Consider the following 23,127-nt stretch of genomic DNA (forward strand, 5'->3'; position numbering starts at 1 on the left):
TATAAATATATGTGTGTGTGTGTGTGTATATATATATATATAAAATCTTTTTTTATCTCTTAATCTTTTGTAATGGCTGAGTAATATTCCATTATGATATGTATGTGTGTGTGTATATATATATACATTATATATATGGCAGCTTCTTTATCTCTTAATCTATCAACAATTAGGTTGTTTCCATGTCTTGGCTATTGTAAATAGTGCTGCTATGAAGATAGGAGTGTAAGTATCTTTTCGAATTATAGCTTTGTCTGGGTATGTGTCCAGAAGTAGAATTGCTGGATCATATGGCAACTCTGTTTTTAGCATTTTGAGGAACCTCCATACTGCTCTCCATAGTGGCCACACCAATTTCCATTCCCACCAACAGTGTAAGAGGGTTAGTTCCCTTTTATGTCTCTTTTCTTTTAAATGTCATAGCTTGTTCATTAAATTTCATTTAACAATTATGTATTAAAAAATTACTATACATGCATAGACCCCTGGGAAGTTTTTGTGATAGGAATAAAGGTAAGTTATCTGTCCTCTCAGGTCAGCATTGGGAAGATAAAGCACATGAAACTATTAATCTAGTACCCATATATACAATTGGGTTTGGGAGGAAAGAAATAGAGAGGTAAATATATTAAGGAAAAATATTGAGAGCTCTTCCCCTCTTTGTGGCCCAATATGAAATGAAGGTGAAGTTTAAGTATCTCTGCAGTAAAATGATTATTTAGAAAAAGTTATTTGAATTTACAAATCTGATTTTAAAAACTTTATTTCAAGCAGAGCTCTCGAGGCTTGCCTTGCAAATAGTTCCATCTGCTCATTGCCAACTGCTCATTGCCTGCAGTATGAATCGTTTAAGGTGTGGGATGTGTAGGATATGTGGATGCCAACTGTATTTATGTTCAGTTGTGGGATGAATGCCTTGGTTTTTAAGCATCTTTGGTACAATTCCTTCCAAGGATTCACTGGTGTGTTATGTGAGGAGAACATTGACAATTGTGACCCTGACCCTTGCCACCACGGCCAGTGTCAAGATGGGATTGATTCCTATACCTGCATCTGCAATCCGGGGTACATGGGCGCCATCTGCAGTGACCAGATAGATGAATGTTACAGCAGCCCTTGCTTGAATGAGGGCCGCTGCATCGACCTGGTAAATGGCTACCAGTGTAACTGCCAGCCAGGCACGTCAGGTAAGCCCACTTTGCGTTTCCTTTGGAGTTGTCACTGTTTCTCAAAAAGATTTACACAGATGTCTCAGACTTTCTTGGCATATGCTAAGACACCTAAAAAATAGTCTTGGTTCTGAGAGGCATAGCCAAAGCCACAATCAGAAACATCTCAGAGGCAAATGGCTTTAGCCAGTGGAGAAATTAGAGACAATAGCTTTAAAAGCTGATGATTTTGTGTACGTGTTTTTCATTAAAAGGAGGCGCACCACTTCAAAACATTGAAATTCTTATTGAACATTGAAAACCCTCTTGCCTTTGTGGCTTGATTTGATTGTCTTTTTCTCTTTAACCTCCACTCATTCAGATTAATGAAGCTGATTCTTCGCTCCTCCTTCCTCCCTTCCTTCCTCCTGTTTTTCTAATAGTTGTTTTCTATGTTTCGGAGTCCAGTCTCTTAAATGTGACACTTTTCTTCTGCTTTTTGTCTCTGGTGGGCTTTGGGCATTGGAAGGGGATTCTAAGGGAGAGGAGAGTCTTTGCAGCATATCCCAGTCATTGTCAGAATGCAGAGCTGCCATTTCCCGTCCCAAGTTCATGGATGTTTCCTGACTCCAGTTGAATGACTGCTTGATAATTGTGAGAGCATGCTGCTCCTTGCTGGGGAAATGTTGAATTGTTTTCTCAGGCAGCAGCATCTCACAAGTTTCACTGGATTCTGTTTTACTTATTCGAGGAATAATTATGGTCACAACTGTGGTTAATGGACAGAGAAGTTCTGTGTCTCAGATCAAAGGAAAATGTATTAGTGGAAGATTAACTAGTGTGTACCTCTGTTAGAAGGGAACCCGCCAATACAAGGAGTGATTTATTGAGAACTCATTCTCTATTTAAGGAAAATGGCCTATGTAGGGGGCAAAGGTGGGGGAGGTGGTCGGCTGCCCTCATTTTATTTTGTTATTTCCAAATCCATTTCTTCAGACTTGTCAAAGGCCCTGGTCTTCATCCAGGAACTCGTACATGCCAAGTTTGAAAACAAAGTCCTTTTTGAGTTGCTCAAGCATACGAAAAACATCCCATGCCTTCCCAGTTGAAAACGCCTTCCCCCTCCCCACGTTTAGATAACTCACTAAAAGAGCTGAATAGATCTTTGTGAAACCTTCCAAAAGCAATTTGCTTCCGGGCTGGTCCCCAGACATGAGAAATTGCAGTACGAAAAGAAATCTGAGAGATTTACAAGCAATTGAATGGATGCCTGTAGAATGGTGGGGCTGTTTTAAGCTTTGCTATCGTTCCCATTATAACAAACACACTGGAAACTCGGGTGAGTGGTGGGCTGGCAAGCACTTTGTTTTCTCTGGGATCATATCATGATGCCAGGGTGAATCAGGTGTGTCCCCTGGGGACAGCAGAGAGGGCGAGGTGTAAGTAGTGGTCAGGGAGAAAGGCAAGCAGCAAATATCAGTAGTGGGCAGGCAGCATAGAAAAGAAGGCCCAGGTTTTCTCAGAAAACTGCCAGATCCACTCCTGTGGCTGTTTGGAGAATTAAAGCAAAGAGATGCAGGCAGCATAAAGAGATCCTGGTCTATAATGGGTGGAGACAGACCTGGCATGTACTAGGAGCCTGGGTGAAAGAACTCATTCAATTAATTGCTATGAATAGACCCTCGAGTTCTAGAGTGAGATTCCATGACTCATTCATAATATGGTCTGAGTTGGTAGGTGGGGGTTTGGATGAGTGTGTGGATAGAAAAGATGCTTTACAATTTTCTGGTTATAATTATGGTTTCTCGTTAAGTATTTGAAGTACGATACTCTACCCAGAATCACTCTTGTTGCCTTCTTCCACCTGTAATCTTATGATGGGAAAGTAAATTTTTTGGAGTTTCAAGTCACAGAAACCAACTTGACTAGCTAAAAGAATCATCAGCAGACAAGCAAATAACAGCTACAAAAAAAGCAGAAAGACTTTCCTGAAAGCACACAGAAGCATCTTACAGGTTCCAAGTGAGAATTGAACAGTAAGGCTTTGGGGAGATTAGCAGGAAGCAGGGCCACATGCATAGGTCACCCAGCTCATATTCCAAAACTCCAATGAGTTTATTTCATTGGCTCAGTGTGGACTGGATATCTGTTCCTGCTAGAATAAAACATGGATTTGGAGGCAGAGTCACATGGGACCGCCATGGCTTCCTGGGGCCTGCCTTGGTCCATTGTGAGTAAATGGGGGCTGTCATTCAAGGGCTAGACCCATCCCCTAAGGGTGTCCATTGTGAGTAAATGGGGGCTGTCATTCAGGGGCTAGACCCATCCCCTAAGGGTGTCCATTTGTAATCAAGGAATATAGAAACCCTTGCCTCATCTGTAGCTGGTGAGGCAGTTAATCACAGATTGACAAGTCTGGTGTGTGTGAAGTGTATAGAATCCATATCCTGACTGTGCTGATGTAATTATGTGAGTTCAGGATAAAAATGGATGTAACACAATTTGATTTGGCAGTGGAGTGAGAAGAATAAAGTTATGTAAAGTAGGAACCAGAGTACTTTGCTCATAATAATGGCTCAATATGTTTTAATATAATTATTAATAAATATTAAGTGTGAGTGAATAAAAATTATGGCATTTTGTCATGGAAGTTTCCTTTCTTAGTTTATATCCTAGTTACCAGGTTTTATTTTTAGACTTTCTGAACTACCAAGGTATTCTTCTATGATACCCAAATGTATCACTAAATTCATGTTTAAAAGATAATGAAATATCATAAGTGTTTTTACAGAATAATGGCAACAAGAGTGGTTGGTAGTATATCCCTACTATTTAGTTACCCATATCTACAATTAAACCTTCCTCACCATAGCCAAATTCTACCATTCATTGCAGGGAATAGACCAGGAGAAAGTTACTAGACTCTTTAAGGTTTAACCTGATCTTTAGCCCATAGTAGTGACTATCAGTATCAAGCTTATAGTAGTGGATACAAGTTCCAGAATTCTGATTTTCATGTGAAAGCTTAAATTTCTTCTTTGGAACACGGTACTGTCAGTTGTTTTCCTTGAAATGACAGGTTTATTTCTTTCACTTAATGTTTGCTAAATACTTAGGTCTAAACTGGTTTGTCTTTGAATTAAAATGGGATTCTAGGAGTTCCCATTGTGGCTCAGTGGTTAACGAACTCGACTAGGAACCATAAGGTTGCAGGTTTGATCCTTGGCTTTACTCAATGGGTTAAGGATCCGGCGTTGCCGTGAGCTATGGTGTAGGTCACAGACTCGGCTCGGATCCCGCATTGCTGTGGCTCTGGTGTAGGCCTGCGGCTACAGCTCCTATTTGGCCCCTAGCCTGGGAGGAGCCCTAGAAAAAGCAAAAGTAAATAAATAAATAAATAAATAAAGCAAAAAAAAATAAATAAAGCAAAAAGACAAAAATAAACAAACAAACAAATAAATAAAATGGGATTCTATGAAAAAAGCAACTGTTTCAGTTCGGTACTCAAACAATAACACACCTGCTTTTCCTGCAGACAACTCTATAATTTGGCATGCCACAGAATTACTTTTATGCGTATTTCCCATTTCATTACACAGAACAGTAGAGGTATACTCAAGGTCAAGGTATAATCAAATTATGAAGTTAATCATTTTGACCGCTTCATCAAAGCTATTCTTAAGTGAAACTGTCTTTTTGTTTCGTTGTTTTAACTGAGTGTATGGAGGTGAAGACTAAAAAGACCGATAGTACAATTTGGTGCCACTGCCTTGATTCCTGCTAACGTACCAGCAGGGTCCTACCGTCATTGCTTTTGCACCATCAGTGCAAATGCCAACACAGTTAAAACAGACAAATAATGGCTAAGTATGATTTATATAATCATTTTAACATCGCAGTCCCCTGATGGGGTCTGGAGGACTGCACTTAGAGAACTGCTAGTTTCTTATGTTCAGGGTTGGCTGGATACTCTTTAGATTTCTTTAACACCTAGCATCACAAGCAGAGATCATTGACGTTTCTCTGCTAATACTGCGTGGTTTCTCTTTACTTTCATCTTTGCAGGTGTTAATTGTGAAATCAATTTTGATGACTGTGCAAGTAACCCTTGTGTCCATGGAGTCTGTATGGATGGCGTTAATCGTTACAGCTGTGTCTGCTCACCAGGATTCACAGGTAATGCTCCTTTTGGTTGGGACCCCTCCTTCGCCCCATCACTTTGGGAAAGGGCATCTAAGGGAAATTACTTTTCAAATATTTCCTCTTTTTTTGTCTCTTGGAAGGTTAGAAGTTTCTGTGCTTCGCTCCCTAGTTTTCTACTTATAGACCTTCCCTAAACTGTAACGTGAAACTTTTCATTAGTTAGGGTTTTTAGACCATGTGTTTATAGCTACCTGAAAAGAATTTCTTTTCAAATCATGAGTTTCTGTCACTGTGCTTGAGTTATATAGGCTTTCAAAGCCACCTTTATTTTTCTGCATCTGGTAGTGAATACCTTCTATGAAGACATAGCCAAGGTAAAGTTCTATGAAAGCAGTAAATGCTTTTTTCCTAGTATTTCCTCTTATGGGAGATTGTTGGGTAAGGCCAAAACTTGGAAGGAACAACCTATTTTGGCTCGCACAAGTTGAGTTTTTTTTTTTCTCTCCACGAGGAAAGAAGGTAAGTGACTATTTAAAATTGGTTATAGTTCTTAAGTTATAAACAGCTAGAACATTTACACAAGCATACTCCTGTGCACACACACAAACTCACACGCATCTTCTCTCTTGTCTCTTTTGTTGCTAGTAAGATTACTTTTACCCTCCTGATCAAGTGCTGGAGGCTATTGAGGAAATCTGAAGCTTTTTACTGACAGACCTGCTTGTTAATGGTGCCCTCAGAGGGTGTATGATGTGCCTGTCCCATTCTTTTTCAGTGTCCCTGTATAAGCAGGCACTTAGGTAATGATGTTACTGTTTAATAAATACCATGTGGTCATTTGCAACCACTGTAAGAAACTTCCCACAGGGCTTTTTAAACTATGATGTTCAAAAGGTCATTGGGGCCAAATAAAGAGAACGTGTGCCTCTTGCTTGCTGGGAACTCACCTTCCTCTTTATTTCAAACCCTTTGAACTGTGTGGTGTGATAGTGGACACCAGGGAGGAAAGCCTGTGGCCCTCGTGGGCCTCAGTAATTTCTATTCAATGAAAGATCACTCAGAAGACAGATATGATGAAAACTCATGTATCTACCACCCACCGCTGCTGGTAGTAGGCAGATGTTCTTCTGGGTCCTGAAACTTTTTACTTCAAGATTAAGTGACAGCCAGCTGAATATAAAAAAAAAATTCCTGCTAGATAGGATGATATATTCATTTTTATTAAATAGGAAATTTCTATAAAAATAGAATAGTCACCATTGATTAAGACCTTATTTCAAGTGAGGCATTAAATTAAGTGCCTAATCTCATTTAATTGTCACTGCTATTATTATTCCTGTGATATTGATGACAAACCCAGAGCTCAGAGAGGTTAAGTAACAGTACCAGGGCACTACAGCCAGCATTCCACCCAGGTGGTCCTACTCTAGATTCCACACTCATTCCCACTTCACTGGACAGCTTAAGTGGGTGCCTGCTGTGGTTTATTTTTAGATATTATAAGCCTTATACTGGACTTAAATTTTTTGGAAATGTCAGTGAGTCACATGCGCTCTCTTTATAACATTTAGCAAATCAGGAAGGTCAAAGAAGAACATAGGCTAAAAATATTCTAAAATAAACTTAAGGTGTAGCATGAAACTACATAAGCAAGAAGTGGAATGTTTTGGTTACTGGGTGGTACCCTGTTCTTGGAAATGTTTTCTATGTCTGTTTTTTCTATTTGCGTTTTTTTTTTTTTTTAAATCGGTTGCTGAAAATATCAGAGACAGTTGTGGTATATACTCATGACCTGTAAATATGAAGTGTTTTAGTCTTACCTTTGTTTTATTTTAATGCTACCACTTTTTTACTTTTTTACTTTTTTTTTCTTTTTAGGCTGCACCCGTGGCATATGGAAATTCCAGGCTAGAGGTCAAATCAGAGCTACAGCTGCTGGCCTACACCACAGCTATAGCAACACCAGATCCGAGCTGTGTCTGTGACCTACGCCACATTCACATCAACGCCGGATCCTTTAACCCACTGATCAAGACCAGGGATCAAATCCTCATCGTCACAGATACTAGTTGTATTCGTTTCTGCCCTGAGCCACTATGGGAAGTCCCGTAATACTACTACGTTTTTGTTTTTTTTTTTTGGTCTTTTTGTCTTTTTGAGGGCCGCGCCCTTGGCACATGGAAATTCCCAGGCTGGGGGTCTAATTGGAGCTGTAGCCGCCAGCCTATGACACAGCCACAACAATACCAGATCCAAGCTGCATCTGCGACCTATACCACAGCTCATGGCAACACCAGAGCCTTAACCCACTGAGCGAGGCCAGGAATCGAACCCACAACCGCATCGTTCCTAGTTGGATTCATTTCCGCTGCACCACGACGGGAACTCCAATACTAGTACTTTTTTAAGCTACAATTTTTAACAACAGCTTTCACAGATTTAAGGGAGTTTTTTTTTTTTTTTTTTTTAATATACTTACTGATTGGGAAAAGTTGCACTTCTATAGAATATTTTCATTCAGTTTTATAAACTCCTTTTTCAGTTTCATCTTCATGTCCATTATTTTGCTGATATCTTAGAACAGTCCATAAAAGTAGATAGATTGGATGTGAAACCAAAAACACAAGTAACAAAAACTAAAATAAACATTTGAGACTATGTTAGGCTAATGAGCTTCTGGACAGCAAAGGAAACAGTCAATAAGTTGACTGTTTGCCTACATAATGGGAGAAAATATTTGCAAAGTGTGTATCTGATAAGGAGTTAATATCTAAAATATACGACCAACTCATACAACTCAATGGTAAAGATGCAAATAACCCATTTAAAAATTGAACAAAGCGTTTAGAATGGATAAAAAATAAGGTCCTACTGTATAGCACAGGGAACTATATCCAAACTCCTGGAATAGACTATTATGGGAAATAATATAAAAAAAGAATGTGTATGTACATATGTATGGCTGAGTCATTTTGCTGTACAGCAGAAATAAGCACAACATTGTAAATCAATTATACTTTAATAAAAAATAAATAAAAATTGAGCAAAGGGCAGGAAAAAATTCTGTAACTATGTATAGTGACAGATGTTAACTAGACTTATTATGGTCATTATTTTTCAATATATTCAAATACCAAATCATTATGTTATATACCTGAAACTGGTATAATGTTATACATCAGTTGTACCTCAGTTAAAAATGAGAACACGTTCGGCAGGAGTAGCTAACCCAATTTTAGAAAATATTATTGGAAAATTCCCAATAATTTCTAGGTAGAGGATACTGGAAATCCTCATTCTGATTCTCAGAGCTACATGATTTAACCACAGACTGATTGTATTTTTAGGCTGTAATTCATTGTATTTCAAAATTCAGTATTATCTGAAACAGGTAAAGTTTTGAAAGCTTTGCAATCTACCAAACCCTAGTGATTTTTGAATGGCATTTGAAAAGCTAAGCATGAATCATTCGCAATATAACGAATCGTCATTTACAATGTCGTTATACAACTATATAAAATCACCAAAATACAATAAAAAATAGATATGAGTTTTATAATCTCATCTCTCTCTACCTCTCTTACAACATTTTCTAGTCAGGAGTAAAGTGTATAAATATTTATAACTTATAAATGTTGAACATGCAGTTGCTTTTAGTTCTCTCAGTCAAGCCAATAATGGCCTATCCTGAAGAGGCACACTGCTAACACAAGAAGACATGAGGGGCATTGCATGAAAATGAGTTCATGCCTTTAAAAGGATTTAAATTATGACCAGGAACCCAGACTGCATGTATCAGAAAATGACTAAAGACTAGGGAAGAAAGTTATGAAAAAAATGTATAAATGATGAAGGAAAACAAATGTTTAGAATTAGGAAAAAAATGGGTAAAGGACCTTCTTTTACAAATGAAACATACAAATGGCCAGTAGGTACATTAAAAGATTCTCAACACCACTAATCATCAGGGAAATGAAAATCAAAACTATAATGAGATATCACCTCACCCCTGATAGAATGGCTATTATCAAAAAAAAAAAAAAAAGATAACAAGTGTTGATGAGGATGTGGAGAAAGGGGAACTCTTGTACACTGTTGATGGGGGTGAAAAATGATACAGTTACCATGGAAGAGAGTATGGCAGTTCTCAAAAAATTAAAAATTAAATTCCCATATGATCCAAGAATCCGTATCTTAAATACATATCTGAAGGAATTGAAATCAGTGTATCAAAGAGGTATCTGCACACCGTGTTCATTGCAGCATTATTCAAAATAACCAAGATACCAAAACAACATTAAGTGCCCCTCAGTGGATTAATGGATAAAGAAAATATGTTGTACTTACACAGTGGAGTATTATTTAGCTGCGAGAAGGAAGGAAATCCTGATATTTGTGACAACATGAATGGAACTTGAGGACATTATGTTAAGTGAGATGAGTCAGACAGGGAAAGATAAATACTGTGTGATATCACCTGCAGAATACAAAATAGCCGAACTCAAAAAAACAGAGTATAGCACGGTGCTTACCAGGGTCTGGGCTGGGGGAGGGGTGGTGAATTGGGGAGATACTGTTTAAGGGTACAAATTTGCAGCTATTATATAAATAAGTTTTGGGGATGTAATGCATAGAATAGCAATTATGATCAGCAATACTGTATTATAAACTTCAAAATTGCTAAGAGGGTGGATCTTAATTGATCTCACCACCACAGAAAGAAATGATAATTATGTGAAAGGATAGAGGTGTTAGCTAACTCTAATGGTAGTCATGTTGCAATATATAACGTATATCAAACTAGCCCGTTGTATACCTTAATCTTGCACGGTGTCATATGTCAATTATGTCTCAATTTAAAAATTAAAAAAATAAAATAGGGAAGTTTTATTGTCTTCATTTACCAATAAGGCAGCTGAGAGAGTTTGGTGTGTCCACGGTCTTAGCTAGTGAGTTCAGTTGCTAGGACTATGAGTTCCCAGAAGGCAGGGACCTCCCTAATTATCTTTTTGGTTAGTGTCTAAAATAGTGTCTAGCACAGAAATTCCCCATGTGGCTCAGCAGTAACGAACCCGACTGGTATCCAGGACGTGGATTTGATCCCTGACCTTGCTCAGTGGGTTAAGGTTGCGGTGTTGAGTGAGCTGTGCTATAGGTCAAAGATGAAGCTGGGATCTGGCATTGCCATGTCTGTGGCATAGGCCTGGCAGCTGTAGCTCCAATTCAGTCAGCCTGGGAACGTCCATGTGCTGAGGGTGAGGCTCTAAAAAGACAAAAAATAAAAAAATAAAAATAAGAAGTTGGTCTTGTAAAAAAAAAAACAACAAAAACAAAACAAAACAAAACAAAAAAAAGTGTCTAACACAGAGCAGACATTTAGTAAATGCTGCTAAGTGAACAGCCAGAACTCACATATGGATTTTCTGACATCCAATGCCAGACTCTCAAGTCTGGACTATACCATGCTTTCATTCATTAAATGCTAATTTATTGAGCACCTACCTATAAAACAAGCAACATGGATTAACTTCTCATTCAGTACTGAGCCCAAGAAGGAGCATAGCCTTGTGCTGGACATTTCTGATGGTGGGTTTTCTGATGCTACCTTAAGGGTGGGATCTTGCTAGTGAAGCAGCTGTCAGTCCATCAGGTGAACACAGGAAGAGGCATTTAACCCTCTCAGCTAAAGATGGCTAGAAAATTGATTCTGCAGAGAGCTTTAAAAGCAGATGAAGAAAATGTGAACGAGTGGCTTCTGAGAAGGTTCTTCCCCAAAAAGGACAGAAAATGAAGAAGCCTCTTTAATTACTCACATTCTCCACCGGATTGCAGACTAAGGATAACACTGCAGTTGAAGAGTTCTGGCTCTTGGTGCCAGTGGCAAACATCTAAAAAAATTAGAGGTTGAAGCTAAGGAAGTAGTATTTTAAAATCAGTTATTAATAAAACACTTGAGAAAAACAGCAACTACTACCAGATTATGGGTTTTTTACCGCAAGAACCACCAATAATGGCTTAGAGAGTAGTGGAGAGTGAAAAAATGTTAATACCCATACTTTAAAGGGGTGTGTGTCTATTTCATTTGGAATTTCCTGTTTTAAATGCAGGGTTACTCTTTCTTAAATAAAAATGCATGTTTTTATCTGGATCAGAAAATTGTATTTTTTGAAATTTATAAATTCCTTCATAGCAGTTGCTTGTTGCCACTCATTTACAGAATTATGGGTTATTTTAAAGTTGCATATCATTTTGGAATATATAGTTAAATCTAACTTATCAAATCTTGACAAAGCAAAACTCTTATTCCTTTATTCCATTTAAATAAGTAAATGTGAAGGTTATAATACGTATTATAAGTGTAGTCTTGTGTATGTTTTAGAGGAAAAACATATTCACTTGTTTCATATATTTTGAACATTGTTATTTGATGATAAACTACTAATAATTGTCTACAACAGAGTTTCTCAAAATGTAGTATATGAGTCACCTACATTAAGTAAAATGTGGTTTTGAGGATCTAAAGATCTCCTTTTAAAACATACTTTAAGCAACTCTTTTTGCAACTCTCAAATATTAAAGTTTGAGAACCACTGGGCTAGTTTGAGGGACCCTGAATGGTTTTCTCAATGATCAGAGAACAATAAAATTATTCTGAGACTAACTCTTCTTCCTGAGGCAGAAAGTGGATTAATAACAAGTCTAAAAATGAAAGCAAAGTGGCTTTTCTTTTTAACCAATTTTATCATTAAATTAATAGTCCATTCGCCAAGCATTCCTATTAATCAAGATTTACCATATGTAGAAATGTAAGAGATTGACTAACAAAAAATGAATTCAGTAAACCTGAAAGCAGTGATAAGCAAAGCTTCTTCGAGAGTACTCAGAACAGCAGCAAGAGGAGCAGCCCTTTGCTCCTTCCTTGCATGGCACCCAGTACTATTCGGTATCTTAGTCCTTAAATCTTGGCATTTGTTGCCCACAGCATCATCTAGCCTATGCAGATGAAGGTGTCAACACAATAGATCTCATAGTTCTGTGTCTATTCCCTGAGCATTTTGGATTGACAAAAATTGTCCCTCTTCTCTACAGGGCAGAGATGTAACATTGACATTGATGAGTGTGCCTCCAATCCCTGTCGCAAGGGTGCAACGTGCATCAATGATGTGAACGGTTTCCGTTGTATGTGCCCTGAGGGGCCCCATCACCCCAGCTGTTACTCGCAGGTGAATGAGTGCTTGAGCAATCCCTGCATCCATGGAAACTGTACTGGGGGCCTCAGTGGGTGAGTAACTGCCATGTATCAAGAGTTTCTTATTGACCTGTGTCAAGCCGCCTGGATTTTAGTACTGACCATACCCTGTAGAAGTCAGGCAGGACTTGAGAATCACAGAGTATGATGTTGAGGCCCAGGAGATAGTCCTATATTCCTGCTATGTTTGCCAGAGGACAGGGCTCTGGGCATTACCACTTGCCATGCTTATAACAGGTGAAAGAATGAAGAGTATATTTAGAGGCAGATAGGAAATCATGTTATTTCCAAGATAAATTAACTCAATATTCCCATTTCAAAGTGTAGCAGCTTTCAAGCATCCCCACACATCTACTTTTTCCTTTCCTTCCCATCTACTTTTTTAAAGGATCTCCAGACAAGGAGGCTGTTATCTCCTGATATCACATTCTAAGTGCTAATGATGTTCAGATTGTGAGAAGTATGCATTTATTTCAGATATCTTCATTTTTGTTCCTTTTCCTGCTCAGGACCCCAGGTGCTTTTGGGGCTAGGGTTTCAGGTCAAAACAAAGCATGTCTCAGAAGTGAGACATCCCAGGAGCTCTTCAGAGTGGCCTAGAGTCTCTGAAACTAACCTACTTCCTGAGTGTTTGTTTTGTACCAGAAACAAGTTGATCCTAAGGTTTGCTTTACTTTTATTTTATACAGAAGAAAAGAAACTACAGATTTATCCATGTTATTGTGTCTTTCAGATTGTCCCAGTATGCTATACCAACCACTGTTTACATGTGAAAGCTCACTATACTTTATTTTTCTGGCCTCTTTGTGGCGCAGGAGGGTGTGTTTACTGAATACTCTAGATGGGCCCCCATGATTCACATGATGACCCAAGTATAGGTCCTTAGAGGAGCAGAAATGTGATTAGCTTACCCAGGAGCCCCTCTTTCCCTCATTTCTTTAGAATGCTGTATTTCAGCTATCACTCAATTGTACATCCATCCCCCAACAGTAAAGAATTCTATCTTCTTTCAGATACAAGTGCCTCTGCGATGCAGGCTGGGTTGGAATCAACTGTGAAGTGGACAAAAATGAATGTCTTTCTGATCCATGCCAGAATGGAGGAACTTGTGACAATCTGGTGAATGGATACCGGTGCACTTGCAAGAAGGGCTTTAAAGGTGAAAACAAAAGTGCAAATTTTTATTTCCCTTCTCTCCCTTTTTGTTGGTGCCTTTGGCTTGACTCACTTCTTCCTTTTCCTTTTTTCCTATTCATTCATACAGCAAAAGTAACGTGAGCGATAACATTTGTAAAGTAGTTGGAGAAAAAAAACAAAAATAGATTTAGACATAGATTCTACTTTGAGACTAGCAGAGAGGGCAGCTATTGAAACAGGACTGTTTAAGGTGAATGACTAAGATTCCACTTAGGCAATTTTGGACAGGTGTTCTAATTGTAAGCTCTAGTGTAGGCTTGATTTTATGACAATTCAAAAGATATTGGGTGATAGGATGAAAATTTTGTTTTACTGTAATCGTAGCAATAATATCATGGAAGAACCCACATGTTTAAAACCCTTCCAAATTCTCTTACACATTGAGATATTCTTAGATTCATAGTCACACATGGCCTTCTGGAAAAACCTGTGATGGTGGGAATTGTATAAAATAATTTTTTTGAGTTATCATTGTTGTATTTCTCCTATCACTTTTTTTTTCTTAGAAACTCAAGAGAAATCTGTGGGTAAATCATTTATATTTGCACTTCACTATCCACTTAGTCATTGATTTCACCACTCAAAAATTGTGACAGGCTTCTGTGATACATTAGTATGTTTCAGAGTCACTTTATTTAATTATTTGAGAATTTTCTGAGACCACATTTCAATCATTAGTTTTCTGATATTCACATATATTACCTCTGCAAAAAAACCTTACTGATTTAAAAGCTCTTTTGTTTCTTTGTCTCATTGAGATTTGCTTATCAACAAAATAAAAAGTAAAATGTAAAGTCCAAAGCTGTATGGCTCTTGAGTAGCAGAGTACAGTTTGAACCCAGACTTCTGTACCATCTTTTTTCGTTTTTGTAGTTCTATAGCTCCTCAGTTCTAAGGCTCTGTACCAGGCGCTATTGAAGGTGCAAAGGTACTGTCCTGTCCCCATGAATGCTTCCTGACTTTTCTGTTTCTCAGAGTGGGAGTAGATTTCATGTCTTGGATCAGGGGAAACAGCTTTGTGACTTCAGGAGGCACAACCACGTCGATGGTAGAGACTATGCGTTTGAAAGAGTGGGCATAAAACAAAGGCTTTCACTATGTATTCAAATATTTTATCCTTTGATAAATTATACCCTGTTTTTAAGTCTTGACCAAATACTTTGTATAGAAAGAGCTTCTGTTTAGATATAACAGTTTTTACCCTAATGCACTTCTTGGTCTATTATGGAGAAATTATTTGCATTCGGAGGTACATTAGACTTCCAGGCTATTAGAATATACCGTTCTTCCATTCTTTTTTTTTTTTTTTCTTTGACTGATTAAACACCTTTACTGACTGACTGTATGTCAGGGTCTTATCACTGAAAGGAATGAAAAGGTATTTCAGTGGCCTGGAGAAGTTAGTGCAATCTCTGAGGTGTTTAATATTCACCACTGAGAGGATCAGTTAGTAATTGAGATAATGAGGAGGCTAACAGAGAGTTTCACTATTTTTGGTTTTTCATTTTTTTCTATCTACAGGCCATAACTGCCAGGTGAATATTGATGAATGTGCTTCAAATCCATGTCTAAACCAAGGAACCTGCTTTGATGACATAAGCGGTTATACTTGCCACTGTGTGCTGCCATACACAGGTGAGTCCTGCAAGTGCCGGGAATAGAGGGGCTGCCTGGTCTTACCCTGTCGTTCCAGACCCCTGAGTCTTGGAGATGGAATCTGAGGGGCAGTGCTGCTACTCTGAGGAATCACTCCCTGGTCACCCTTCCTCCCTCACTGACTGGGTCTTGCACTCTGAGAAAACATTATGGCCTCTCTAGATGCAAGTCATGAGGAAACTCATTTGCTGTCTTTATTCCTTAGCATTTGAAATTTAAATACACACACACACACACACACACACACGGCTGGAATTGATGGATAGCTGATGGTTTAGTCATTATTTGAATGGACCCAGAGTGTTCTTAGTTTGGTTAACACAACAAATACCACATATTGGCCATAGTGTAGACACTACATATACATACTTTGGAGTATTTAGTACTTAAAATAATTCTACAGATTAGAAGTTCCTATCACCAGTTTATACATGAGGAAGCTGAAGCAAGGAGAGATTACTTGCTAAAGGTCATAGCGAAGTGGTAGATCTAGGATTTGCCCCCAGTCTTTCTGAATCCAAAACTTGTCCTTTTTTTTTTTCTGTCTCTTATGGCCACACCTACGGCATATGGAGATTGCCAGGCTAGGGGTCAAATCGGAGCTGTAGCTGCCGGCCTACACCACAGCCACAGCAACACCAGATCCGAGCCACATCTGTGACCTACACCACAGCTCATGCCAACACCAGATCCTTAACTCACTGAGCAAGGCCAGGGGTTGAACCTGCATCCTCATAGATGCTTGTCAGGTGCATTTCCACAGAACCACAGTGGGAACTCCCCAAAACTTGTCCTCTTAACTGTCATTCTTCTCCTCACATACACTGCCCTACATCTCACCTAGAGGGGTACTGCCCCTTGGGTGGTGATCACACACAGAGAAGACATGGGTGTGACTTCATTGCATATCAGTTGTTCCTTGTTTCAGGTGGTATTACAGGAATGGGCAAGACAACTTGTCCTTGGTTTCTCCTGCCTCATTGCAGCCACCTAGTGATTGGTTGTATTTGTGTGGCTCCTCTACCTCCTTATCAACTGTGGGGAGCAAAACAGAAACTGTGGGAACAGTGGCTTTGCATGCTTCTTCAGTGCACCGCATGTAGGCAGGAGTTTGGCTGAGTTCTTTCACTCTTGGGGTCTTGAGCTGTTGACAGTAGCTGTTTCTGGAGACTCTAGGCTGTTCAGAGTGGCCAGAAGCATGACTCTGTTACCTGAAAGACTTGATACTCCCTTGTTATCTTTACCAAATCTTTACAAGAAATGTTCATGGAGGGAAACTGCACTTTTACCAGTTTGGTTGATGATATATGATCAAAGTTATGGGGATTCCTAGCTGTCCTCAGACAGTCTGAATAATATCATTCCATAGTGATTGTGCTGATCACATTTGTTGATACTGAGAAGATTATTTCAGAGCCATTAGACTGAGAATTGATGGCTGCAGAGAGACAGAAACAGGAGTCACTATGCTCAGGCACATAGTAGGCTTACCCTAATGTGACTGAGGTGCACAGCTCATCCTGAAAATATTTGTCTCCTTGCTACTCAGATATTATAAGAAATTTGACTATATGCTGGCTGTTGTTTTTTCTGCATATTAGAATCTTAAAAAAAGAATTTACTATGTATGGGATTTGAGAAATTATATTAGATTGAAAGCATATGCAGATTAAATTTTCAGTGCTGAGTGTAGCAAAGGGTTCTAAGTGTCATTGAGTTTGGCCAGCATGCAGGAACTGAGCAACACTGGCTCCCTTCCAAGCCACTCTTCTGACCAGACACATTAAAGACTAGTTAGGAATATTGGTGAAAATTTGTGGCATTTTTTTTTTCTTTGTGAATACAAAACTTTAGGATAACATTTTAAATTGAGTTAGCTGTATCTTGACTTTGTTGATGTATAATTGATTTACAACATGATATTAGTTTCAGTACAATATAGTGATTCAATATATTTGAAGATTATACTCCACTTAAAGTTATTACAAAATAATGGTTACATTCCCTGTGCCATGCATTATATCCTTGTAGCTTATTTATTTTATATATAGCAATTCGTATCCCTTAATCTCTATCTTTGTCTAGCCTCTCCCCCATCCTTTTCCCCACTGGTAACTACTAGTTTTTTCTGTGTGTTTGTTTCTGTTTTGTTGTGTTCGTTTGTTTGTCTTGTTTTTCCAGTTCCACATATAGGTGATAATATTAGTCTTTTTCTCTCTGACTTATTTCACAAGCACAACACTTTCTAAGTCCATCCATGTTGTTACAAATGGCAGAATTTCATTCTTTCTTACATTTGAGCAATATTCCTCTGTGTGTGTCTGTGTGTGTGTGTGTGTGTGTGTGTGTGTATAACATATCTTTATTCACTCGTATGTTGATAGAAACTCAGGTTGCTTCTATACTTGACTATTGTAAATAATGCTGCTTAGAACATTGGCATGTTTTATCCTTTTGAATTTGTGTTTTCATTTTCTTCAGATATATGCCCAGGAGTGGGGTTGCTGGATCATATGGTAGTTCTATTTTTAGTTTTTTGAGGAGCCTCCATATTGTTTTCCATAACGGCTGTACCAATTTACATTCCCACCAACAGTGTATTAGAGTTCCCTTTTCTCCACATCTTTGCCAACCTTTTTTATTTGTGTTCTTTTGGATGATAGCCATTCTGACAAGTGTAACTTGTAACTTGACTTTTAAAAACAACTTTATCTCCCTGTTAATAAAAGCATTCTTTTAATTTTTTTTGGTTGGAAACCTTTTATTTAGGATACTAAGGTAGGAAATGTGGGTGGGCAACTATCAATATCATGTTGTTGATGTTGCTATAAGGAGAGATGTCGCTTCACTCTTTTCCATCTGATGGCCTTCTGGTCAGCCCCATGGCCTTCTGGAACAGGGCAACAGAGGTTTTGAGGAGTAGGAGGCTATGTTGCTGCTTCTTCCCTGCTCATGTGAAGGAGGATCTCTATGACTAACTGAGTAGATGAATCTTAGTTATGAAGATGCGGCAGCTGTCACTCCTGATTGATGCAGGTTTCCAAATCCATGTAATTACTCATGATGATAACATGAAAATGACAACAGCCCAACAGTTGTTGAGTACTTACTTTATGTGTTGGCTCTATTCTAATAAGGACTTTGTAAGCATTTTTCATTTAATCCACAAAAAGCCTCTATAAGTTACATACCATCCTACTTCCCATCTTATTTATGTGGAAGGCTCAAAGAAGATATAAGTGACCTGAGATGACACTGTTAGACTGACATCAGAGCCAAGATGCGAAGGCCTATAGGTCTCTCAGATTCCAAAGCTCTTACCCATTATGTTAGACCTGAATTCAGAAAGCATCCTTTGGTACAGAATTTGGGGAAATTTCCATTTCTTTGGATAGTTCTCTGTATAAACTCTGTCATTTGCTTTATAGGCAAGAACTGTCAGACTGTGTTGGCTCCTTGTTCCCCAAACCCTTGTGAGAATGCTGCTGTTTGCAAAGAAGCACCAAATTTTGAGAGTTACACCTGCTTGTGTGCTCCTGGCTGGCAAGGTAACGACATGGGAATGGAGAAACCAAGAGTGTTAAGTGATCAGGTTATGGAGGGCATGGTCTTTTGAGGCTTGCCCTTCTTTGTTAAGAACAACGAAGCTGCTAACTGGAATGTCTTAGGGAACGTTTCCATTTTGCATGTCTTTGGCGTCCCCTAGTGGCTGGAAAGCTCCAACCTGAAACCTCCAACTTGAATCAGAAAGCAGGACTTTCAACATGGAATTTTAGCCCCTGGGTAGCTACTTACCAGGGGCACAGAAGCCTTGAGCGACTTCCCAAAGCAGGGGACCAACCAGAATATCCTTGGAGTAGCTCCACGCATCCCAGCTGAAGCTCAGTCCCCACCTACATTTCTGTATGAATCAACTTGCAAAGACTAGACCATTTGTTGCCCCTTTGTTTCCAGGTCAGCGATGTTCAGTTGACATTGATGAGTGTGTCTCCAAGCCCTGCATGAACCACGGTCTCTGCCATAACACCCAGGGCAGCTACATGTGTGAGTGTCCTCCAGGCTTCAGTGGTATGGACTGTGAGGAGGACATTGATGACTGCCTTGCCAGTGAGTATTCCAGCCAGCTTGCAAGCCCCTGAGGGCAAGGAAAGCACAGGGAGCAGAGAAGAGGTCAGCAGAGGCACTGGCTTCTCAGTGCTGAGACTGGCCATCCAGTGGTTTAACATGTCTTTAATATTCATATTTTTAGAAAATCTTTTTGAAGTTAGTGGCTTTAGGAGTCAAGCCAATGAAATCACTTTTAAGCATCCCCTTGCTGATTTTATGTACATTGACAAAAGTGGGGACAATGCTATGAAAGCTTTAAAAAAAAAAAAAAAAAAGCTGATCTATTGAAGCACAGTTAACATAGAGTACACTGCCAGTATTTACATGTACAATTCAGTAAGTTTTGACATATGACTACTGAAACCAGTGCTCCAGATAACTGAACGTATCCATCCCCTGAAGGTATTCTCATCTCTATTGTAATTTAACTCTCCTTGCCACTCTTCTATCCCAGGCAACCAGAGATCTACCTCTGTCATTATAGGTTTGTTTGAAATTTTTACGATTTTACATAAATAGAACCATGTAATAATATAATCTCTTTTGAAGAGAGGGAATCTGACTTCTGTCATTCAGCATACTATTTGAGGCTCACCCATGTCGTGTGTATCAGTAGTTCATTCTGTTTTGTTGCTGAGTAGTATTCCATTGTTTGGATATACTGCAATGCACTAGTAGGACATTTGGCTTTTTTACAGTTTTTTTATAGTTTGCTATGAATGAGTCTGTGGACATATGATTTCATTTCTCTTGAGTAAATGTATAGTAGTAGAATAGTTGAATTATGTGGTAGATATATGCTTAACTTTTTACAAAATTGCCAAAATGTTTTCCAGGGTAGTTGTATCATTTTCATTTCCATGAGCGTTGCATGAGAGTTCCAGTTGAACCACATCCTCAGGAACACTCATTATGATTATTCATTTTAATTCTAGCCTTTCTAGTGGGTATGAATGGTATTTCACAGTAGTTTTAAGTTGCATTTCCCCTATTTGTTAATGAAGTTGAACATCTTTTCATGTGCTTATTGGCCACTTGTATATCTTACTTAGTGTAGGTGTATTCAAATTATTTTTTCTGTTTAAGAAATTGGATTGTCTTATTATTGAGTTGAAAGAGTTCTTAATATTTTAGACATAAATTCTTTGTCAGAGTTCTTTCTCTCTTCTTCTTGGTGTGTCTGGCCAGAGGTTTGTCAATTTTGTTTACCCTTTCAAAGAATCAGCTCTTGGTTTTATTGATTTTTTTCTGTTGTTCTTTGAATCTCTATTTTATTGATTTCCTCTCTATCTTTATGATTTCCTTACTTCTGTTGACTTTAGGTTTTGTTTGTTCTTCTTTTTCTAATTTTTTAGGTGGTAGGTTAAGTTGTTGACTTGAGATTTTTCTTCTTTTTTGAGGAAGGCCTGTATCACTATGAACTTCCCTGTAAGAACTGCTTTTGTGGCATCCCATAGATTTTGAATGGTTGTGTTTTCATTGTCGTTTATCGTGAGGTATTTTTTAATTTTCCTTTTGAGTTCCTCATTGACCTATTGGTTTTTTAGTAGCATGTTGTTTAGTCTCCATGCAGTCAGGTTTGTTGGGTTTTTTTGTTTGTTTGTTTGTTTAATTTCTTTTTCTGTGGATCATTTCTAGTTTCATGCCATTGTGGTCAGAGAAGATGCTTGTAGTAATTTCTATACTCTTAAAATTTTTTTTTTCCCACTGTACAGCAAGGGGGTCAGGTTATCCTTACATGTATACATTACAATTACATTTTTCCCCCAGCCTTTCTTCTGTTGCAACATGAGTATCTAGACAAAGTTCTCAATGCTAATCAGCAGGATCTCCTTGTAAATCTATTCTAAGTTGTGTCTGATAAGCCCAAGCTCCCGATCCCTCCCACTCCCTCCCCCTCCCATCAGGCAGCCACAAGTCTCTTCTCCAAGTCCATGATTTTCTTTTCTAAGGAGATGTTCATTTGTGCTGGATATTAGATTCCAGTTATAAGTGATATCATATGGTATTTGTCTTTGTCTTTCTGGCTCATTTCACTCAGGATGAGATTCTCTAGCTCCATCCATGTTGCTGCAAATGGCATTATGTCATTCTTTTTTATGGCTGAGTAGTATCCCATTGTTCTATACTCTTAAATTTTGAGGTTAGTTTTATGCCCCAGTATGTGGTCAGTCCTTGAGAATGTTCCATGTGCACTGGAAAAGAATATATTCTGATTTCAAACATTGAACTAACCTTAAATCCCTGAGATAAATTCTACTTGGTCATGATGTATTATGTCGCTTAGGTATTACTGGATGTTATTTCTCAAAATTTTGCTAAGAGTTTTTGTATCTGTTTATGAGGCACATTGTTCTCCATTTTTCTTATATTGTATTTGTATGGTTTTGATAAGAGGGCAATACTGGTGTCATAGAGCAGATGGTGAAGTGTTCCCTTTCTATTTTCTGGAAGAGTTTAAGTAGAATTAATATTATTTCTACTAAACATCTAGGCCTGGAGCTTTCATTCTGAGAAAGTTTTTAACTGTAAATTTAATTCTGTTAATAGGTGTTTGGAATATTTATTTTTTTATTGAGCTTTGGTAATTTGCATCTTTCAAGGAATGAGTTTTACTTTAAGTTGTCAGAATTGTTGACATTGAGTTACTCACTATATTCCTTTATTGTACTTTTAATGTTTATAAAATCTGTGCTATTTCTCTTTTCTTACTTCAGGTATTGGTAATTTATATCTTTTTTTCTTCTGATTTCTCTTGGTAAAGGGTTATTGATTTTAGTAATTTTATTAGTGAACTCATTTTTATTTTTATTTTATTTATTTTATTTCATTTCATTTATTTTATTATTTTATTTTATTTATTTTATTCCATTCATGAGATGAGGCTTTATTATTGCCTCTTTACATCTGAGAAAATAGCAAATTCGGGAGTGATTTGGTGTGGAGCACATGACCAGTAAGTAGTAGAGTGGGAATTCCAGCCCAAGCCTGGCTGAGTTTAAATTTCAATCTCTTTCCTTAAACCTGTGCAACCCTTTTCTCCAAACAGAAGTACAGGTCATCACTGCAGGAAATTTTGAGCAATGTCTCTGTGTTTAAGGCAGACATAAAGACCGATTCAATTCCCTTTGTTAGTAGTGAATCCTTTTTTAGTTTCATGATTTTTCTCTAGTGTTTTACTGTTTCCAATTTTATGGATTTCCGCTCTTTATTTTTTTTTGTTGCCTATTTTGGTTTAGTTTGACCTTCTTTTTCTAGTTTCTTAAGATGGAGGTTTAGATTTTATCTTTCTACTGCTTCTAATATAAGCATTTAATGCTGTGTATTTTTCGTTAAAACACTGCATTAGCTGTATTTAACAAATCTTGATACATTCTTTTAATTCAGTTAAAAATACTTTCTAGTTTCCATTTGGATATGTTCTTTGGCTCACAGGTTATTTAGAAGTGTGTTCTTTAGTTTCAGTATATCTGTTGCTGCTGGCTCCTTCCAGGTAGCTTTTGCTATTGATTTCTAGTTTTATTCCACTGTGGTCAGTGAACATACTTCTCATGACTTGAATTGCTTTAAATTTATTAAAGCATGTCCTATGGCCCCGTGTATGGTCTGTTTTGGAAAGTGTTCTGC

General features: G+C 38.1%; 1 protein-coding gene across 6 annotated transcripts in view; it reads left to right on the forward strand.

The window, feature by feature from the left end:
* The window catches only part of NOTCH2 (notch receptor 2), a 195,426-nt gene that overhangs the window by 141,431 nt on the left and 30,868 nt on the right, over positions 1-23,127 (forward strand). For 5 of the 6 annotated variants that reach the window (XM_047784861.1, XM_047784857.1, XM_047784860.1 and 2 more), the window contains 7 exons: positions 954-1,187; positions 5,214-5,324; positions 12,381-12,573; positions 13,554-13,699; positions 15,259-15,372; positions 18,822-18,941; positions 19,348-19,500. In XM_047784861.1, coding sequence (XP_047640817.1) covers positions 954-1,187; positions 5,214-5,324; positions 12,381-12,573; positions 13,554-13,699; positions 15,259-15,372; positions 18,822-18,941; positions 19,348-19,500 — 1,071 coding nt within the window. Of the gene's footprint in view, positions 1-953; positions 1,188-5,213; positions 5,325-12,380; positions 12,574-13,553; positions 13,700-15,258; positions 15,374-18,821; positions 18,942-19,347; positions 19,501-23,127 lie in introns of those variants that run through there. The other variant, XM_047784862.1, reaches the window with a different exon arrangement.

Source organism: Phacochoerus africanus, chromosome 6, assembly GCF_016906955.1.
Source record: "Phacochoerus africanus isolate WHEZ1 chromosome 6, ROS_Pafr_v1, whole genome shotgun sequence".
Classification (NCBI taxonomy): Eukaryota; Metazoa; Chordata; class Mammalia; order Artiodactyla; family Suidae; genus Phacochoerus; species Phacochoerus africanus.